General features: G+C 38.7%; 1 protein-coding gene across 14 annotated transcripts in view; it reads left to right on the top strand.

The window, feature by feature from the left end:
• Positions 1-6,240, top strand: part of MLLT10 (MLLT10, histone lysine methyltransferase DOT1L cofactor) — a 204,559-nt gene that overhangs the window by 78,475 nt on the left and 119,844 nt on the right. For all 14 annotated transcript variants that reach the window (XM_023511344.1, XM_012803354.2, XM_023511343.1 and 11 more), the window contains one exon: positions 5,101-5,210. In XM_023511344.1, coding sequence (XP_023367112.1) covers positions 5,101-5,210 — 110 coding nt within the window. The remainder of the gene's footprint in view (positions 1-5,100; positions 5,211-6,240) is intronic.

Raw genomic sequence — 6,240 nt, 5'->3', positions numbered from 1 at the left:
TTTGACGGGTCCAGGCTGGGGATTCGAACCCGCCACCTTAGGTGTACGTGGCTGGTGCCTTAGCCGGTTGAGCTATAGGCGCCAAGCCCCTGGGTTGGATTCTAACCCGCCACCTTAGGTGCATGCAGCCGGTGCCCTAGCCACTTGAGCCACAGGCCTGAGCCAGTCAATGTTGTTTTAGCTGGCCCAGGCCGGATTCAAACCCGCCAACCTTGGTATATGTGGCCGGTGCCCTACTCATTGAGCTACGGGCGCCTCCCCTTTTGTGTATATCTTTCAGATATTTTGTTTGTGGTTTTCATGAGGATTACAGTCAACACCTTATGTTTGTTAATAACCTTGTTTGAATCAATATTGATTTAGCTTAGTATATAAAATCTTCACTTCTATCATGCTATTCTTCTTCATGTTTTTCCCTCAAAATTTGTAATTTTTATGTGCCCCTGTATATTGTGTACCCATGAACATAGGTCTATAGTAATTTTTTAAATTCGTCTTCTAAATCATGTAAGTAGGATTCACACTGTATGATATTTTTAAGTTTCTGAACAAAGGAAACCTATTATCTGAAAAGGAGAGGTATAAATTAAAAATACTATAATACTGGCTTCTGTTTTTACTTACATAGTTATCTTCCTGGAGTTATTTTTTTGTATGGCTTTGAGTTGCTGTCTAATGTCTTTTCATTTTAGCCTGTAGGAATTTTCTTATTTCTTATAGGGTAGGTCTACCTGCAACAAATTCTCTTGGCTTGGGTTTCTCTGGGAGTGTCTTACTTTTTCCACATTTGAAGGATAGTCTTGTTAGATACAGAGTGTTCAGATAATAGAAGTTTAAAAACATCACACTCCCTAATGATTTGTATGTATTTGGTGAGAAATATGTTATCTTACTGAGTTTTCCATGTATGTGACAAATAGCTTCTTTTTTAATGTTTTCGAAATTTTCTCTTTTTTCTTAGCGTTAACGTTGATCATTATGTCAGTGTGGATCCTTTTGTGTATTTTCCTGGTGATTAGCCTGTTAATTTTCAAAGTTTTAGGCCATTATTTCAAGTCATCTCTCTACTTACTTTTTTGCTTCTTCTGGAAGTTCTGCTGTGTGCATATTTGTAAGCATAATTGTGTCCTTAAGATTTCTGCCTAGAAAATCAATGTCTTTTCTTCTGTCGGAACAGTTTCTGCTAATTTTTCCTATGAATATGCCTGCTTTTTTGGGGGGATATGCTCCCTAACTTCCTCAAACTCATGGACATGTTTAATATTACAGTGTGGTAACTTTGGAAGTCAGATTCTCCTCTCTCCTAGGGTTTAATTTTGTTGCTTACTATGTGCAAAGCTGTTTATTATTTTTAGTGACTTCTTAGCAGTTTTTTGTAAAGTGTGTATTTGTCATGTGTCTGAATTCTCTGTATCTTTGTTTTGTCTTCAGCTCATGTTTTAATAAAGATTTCCTTGGATACCAGGTGCCAAATAGTGATAGAGAAAAAGGAAAAAAAAACCCAACAAAACCCTATCCCAGTGTTTACAGATAGGCTGTGTGCCAGGCATTCCTTCAATTGTTAATCAGTTACTTTTCAATTCTGCCTTAGTATACATAGAGACTAACTACAGATTAAGATTTAGTATCTCCTCTGTTCTTTTTTGAAGATAAGTCCTTCCAGGAGCATGCCTATGGCTCTACATTTCTTAGCACACTCAAGTCCTTTTAAATGTACTAAATTCTCCCCAGTTTTTCTTCTGGGACTATTGGCATCCTCTTCTGTGCTTACCCAGTAATCTTCTTGCCTAACATGTTTGTGGGTTGTTTCGCTTGTACTGATTTTGAGAGCGCATTTCCGTCCTTAGTGAGTTTTGAGCTGTTTTTAAAGGAAAGAAGACAAGCATACAGCATCAGTCAGTCCTTCAGTAGCCATTTTTATTTGCAAAGAATTGTGTTTCTTTGTTTCAAAGTGGCTTAAAAGTCTGCTCTCCTTCTTCTGAAATCAGGGACCAAAGGTCAGCAATGGACTCTACAAATCCAAGGCAAACATGGGTCAAGGGCAAGTAAAATGTCCAAAGATTTTCCACCATTTTTAGGTTGTCTTTTCCTTAACTTGGGCTTTGCTCAGTTGCAGTAACCTTTTGTGTACTTACTCTTTTCCAGAGTTCTGATAAAATTGGCTCCTGGTTGACTTTTTTAAATGTTTCTGTTGGTGGGATGTGCCCTTGTAGCTGCCTACACCACCAATGTTGCTGTCACACATCTAGATAGTCTTGCATGCCCATAAATCTTGAATTTTGTTCTGAAATAGTTAGGGTCTTTGGAAACAATTTGACTCTTTCAAGTCCTGCTTTTATGGTTTGTTAGGTGGCTCTAGAACAGTGTTTCTTCTAAGGGTAATTATTCTGCTGAAGCAAGACCTTCCTGAGTGGTTTACCCTGTAAACTTTGAGTTTTTTCAGTCTGGCTTTTGGAAACGGGACTGTTTCTGGCTCTTTGGGCCTGCTGGCTGCTGTTCCATCTAATCCATTTGAATGGATCTTTCCCTGACCTCAGGTTATTTTCTCAGGCACAGCCACTGTACTCTGCTGAATTAGCACACAGTATAGCCTCTGCATACCCTTATGGTTCTTTTTCTTTGAAGAGCTCTTTCTTTCAGTACTTTCTAAAGCCAGTTTTTGCTGCGTTGGTCTCACTGTATTCTTAGTTACACCTCCCAGACTCTGGGAGTTTGCCATGCTGTTGCCCAGAAGAACTCTCAAGACAGTGAGCTGGGGCAAACCTTAGGTCTCACTTCATTTATTTCTTGTCTTTTTATGCTTGCTGTCCTTTGTTACCTGACATTAAGTGTCTCATAAATCATCGTGTTAAGTATTTTGTCCGTCAGATATATGAATTGTTTCATGCAGCAGGTTAAATTTGATCCTTGTTATTCTGCTTTGGACCAACGTGGAAATCTCTTACCTTTCCTTTTTTCTGTTCCGTTATGTTATTTTTAATTTTTTGAGATAGAGTCTTACTCTGTACCCTGGGTGGAGTGCTTTTGCATCATAATTCACAGCAACCTCAAACTGTTGTGCTCAAACAGTCTTCTTGCCTCAGCCTCCTGAGTAGCTGGGACTATAGGCCCTTGACACAGCACCAGCTTAATTTTTCCTATTTTTTAGTAGAGACAGATAGGGGGTACGGAGGGGGCCTCTCTTTTGCTTAGGCTGGTCTTGAACTCCAACTGCCTCAGCTTCCCAGAGTGCTAGGATTATAGGCATGAGCTACTGGGTGCTGGGCAAGATTTTTTTTTTTTGGAGACAGAGTCTCACTATGTTGCCCTCAGTAGAGTGCTTTGGTGTCACAGCTCACAGCTACTTCAAATTCTTGGGCTTAAGCAGTTCTCTTGCCTCAGCCTCCCAAGTAGCTGGTACTCTAGACACCCGCCACAATGCCCAGCTATTTTCTCTTTGTTGCAGTTGTTATTGTTGTTTAGCTGTCCTGGGCTGGGTTTGAACCTGCCAGCCTGGGTGTATATGGTCGGCATCCTACCCACTGAGTTACAGTAGCTGCCTCAGCCAAGATTTTTATTTCTTTTCTTTAGTTTTCCAATATTTTGCTAATGTGCCTTGGTGTTTATTTGTATTTATTCCTTTAATTTATAGTGATTCTTCAGGCTATGGCTTTCTGTCTGTCTTTGTTCTGGAAAGTTTTTGGGTATTATTTCAAATAATGCTCTTGTGCCGTTTTCTCTCTCATATTTCTCTGAGCTTTGGTTACATGTGTGCGTTAGGCCTGCCCAAGATATTTTTCATATCACCTGCCCCCCTTTTTGTATTTTATATTTTTGTGTTTTATGCTGACCTTCTGGATATTTTCTTCTGATTTATTTTGTTGCCCACTAATTTTCTTTTTTATCCATTGTCTTAAACCATTGTTAATCCCACCTATTGATTTAATTTCTAAGTTTGTATGCCTAGAATTTTTATTTATTAGTATAGTTTCCAGTTCTTTGCAGGAATTTAAAATTTTTTTCTTGTATATATTTGATCATAATGAGCAATTACTTCAAAATCTGTATTTGATAAGTCCAAAATACTGATGTTTTGATTTTCTTGTTTTTGCTCATTTTTGTTTACATTGTCTTGTTTCTCATGTGTTTGATACCTATGTGCTTGAAATTTTAAGTAACAAATTGTATGTAGAAATTATTTGTAGCCAATATCGTATTATTTTCTTCCGGAGAGGAGATATATTTGCATCTGCCTGGTGCCTTGGGTTTCTAATTTAAGACTACCTTTGTTAAATTTTAGAGTTTGAGATGGTCAGAGCCCAGGTGCAGTCTCTTTGAGGGCCTAAGTACTTTTAGTTTACGCCTCCTGGCTTGTAGGCCTTCACTGTCATACCTGAAAGAGGGTGAGTGAGGGTTTACTAGCTTCCTTTCTCCTTTGGTTCCTCGGAGATGTACATCCTTGTACTACCAGCCTCCAGAGTATGACAAAAGGTGGTTTTCATTCTTACTGTTTCTTTCTCTGAAATAGGCAAATGTTCCTTGACCAAAAGTGACCAAAAGCTGAACCCAGGACTTCTGTCTTTTCTCTCACGTTTAGTAGTTCTTAATTAAAAGAAACATTAGTATCAATTAAACATTTAATATCAATTAATTAAAATATTCTCAGTTGAAATTAAAGTAGTAAGATAATGTTAATACTGATGTTGAAAATAATATTTTTGACACAAAATTAAGAATTTAGTGTTGACATTTACATTCATTATTAAAGTATTATAATGTTTAAGTAGTAAACATTTTAAAACTTTTTACAGTGGTTCTCCGAAGTAGTGTCGATCTGAATAATCTGCCCTTGTAAGAAGGGTCAGTGCCAGCATACAAATTCATAAATATTTCTCTTTATTTGTTAATATATTACGGTGAATAAAAGCTGGAGAAATGATTAGGAATGCTTTGTCAATAGTGGTTTGACAGTTCTCATCCAATGGAAATAAGTAGTGATGATTTGTTAATGTCTGTGTTAATTCCTCAAATAAAGATTTAAGGGATCTCTTTAGAGAGTTAATGATTTTATTTTTGATAAAACTGACAAAAATGACATTATTTTTATTTGTTTATTTTTAGGTTGGGCTCATGTGGTTTGTGCCCTATATATTCCAGAGGTACAGTTTGCCAATGTTTCTACAATGGAACCTATTGTTTTACAATCTGTCCCACATGATCGTTATAATAAGGTATAGTGGATATTTTATTACTATTTTGTTTTAAAACTGGGAGATGGGTTGGGCATGGTGGCTAACATCTGTCATCTCAGCACTTGGGAGGCAGAAGGGGGAGGATTGCTTGAGGCCAGGAATTTAAGACCAACCTGGGCAATAGAGGGACCCCCTTTTTTCTGCAAAAAAATAGAAAAATTATCCAGGAGTGGTGCCATGTGCCTTTAGACCTAGCTACTAGGGAGGTTGAGGCAGGACAGTTGATTGCTTGAGTCCAGGAGTTTGTGGCTGCAGTGAGGTGTGGTGATAGCATTACTCTCTACCCTGGGTGACAGAGTGAAAATCTGTCTTTGAGAAAACAAAAATAAAAACTTGTGCAAAATAATTTCTTGTATTTTCAAAATAAGTGTCTATTTAAAAAGTTTAAATTAGGTTGGTTCATTTCTTCCTCACCTGGGAAGGACAAGTTGAAGTTGGCATACCATCAAGGACAGTAACTATGATGGCTTCCAATGCTCCCCCCTCCCCCCAAGCCTTCACCTTCATAGAAGGACATCTTAATTTTATTTTGAGGGGGGTGGGGGGGGGCAAAGGTCTCTGTTAGTCACCTTGGGGTTGATTGTCATGGAATCATAGCTCATAGCAACCTCAGACTCTTGGGGTTAAACAATTCTCTTTGTCTCAGCCTTCCAAGTAGCTGGGACCACAGACAGCCACCATAATACTTGGCTGTTTTTTTTAAAGACAGGGTGTTGCTCTTCCTCAGCCTGGTCTCGAACTCAGGCAATCCTTCCAGAATCCTAGGATTATAGGCATGAGTTACGGTGCCTGGCGAGCTTCCAGTGCTTTGACCAAACCTCAGAGCTGTGGCCTCTTGGCCGGGTACTTGTGGATTCATTCATATTGTTGCAGCATTGCTGTATACCTCGGGGTTGCAGCTTTCTTTCTTTCTTTCTTCTTCTTTTTTTTTAAAATTTATTTTATTGGCTCGGCGCCTATAGCTCAACCGGCTAAGGCGCCAGCCACATACACCTAAGGTGGCGGGTTC

This window comes from Otolemur garnettii, unplaced genomic scaffold (assembly GCF_000181295.1).
Source record: "Otolemur garnettii isolate 467f Iridium unplaced genomic scaffold, OtoGar3 scaffold00019, whole genome shotgun sequence".
In the NCBI taxonomy this organism is placed as follows: domain Eukaryota; kingdom Metazoa; phylum Chordata; class Mammalia; order Primates; family Galagidae; genus Otolemur; species Otolemur garnettii.
The sequence above is the reverse complement of the archived record's forward strand: the minus strand, read 5'-3'. Positions and strand labels throughout refer to the sequence as shown.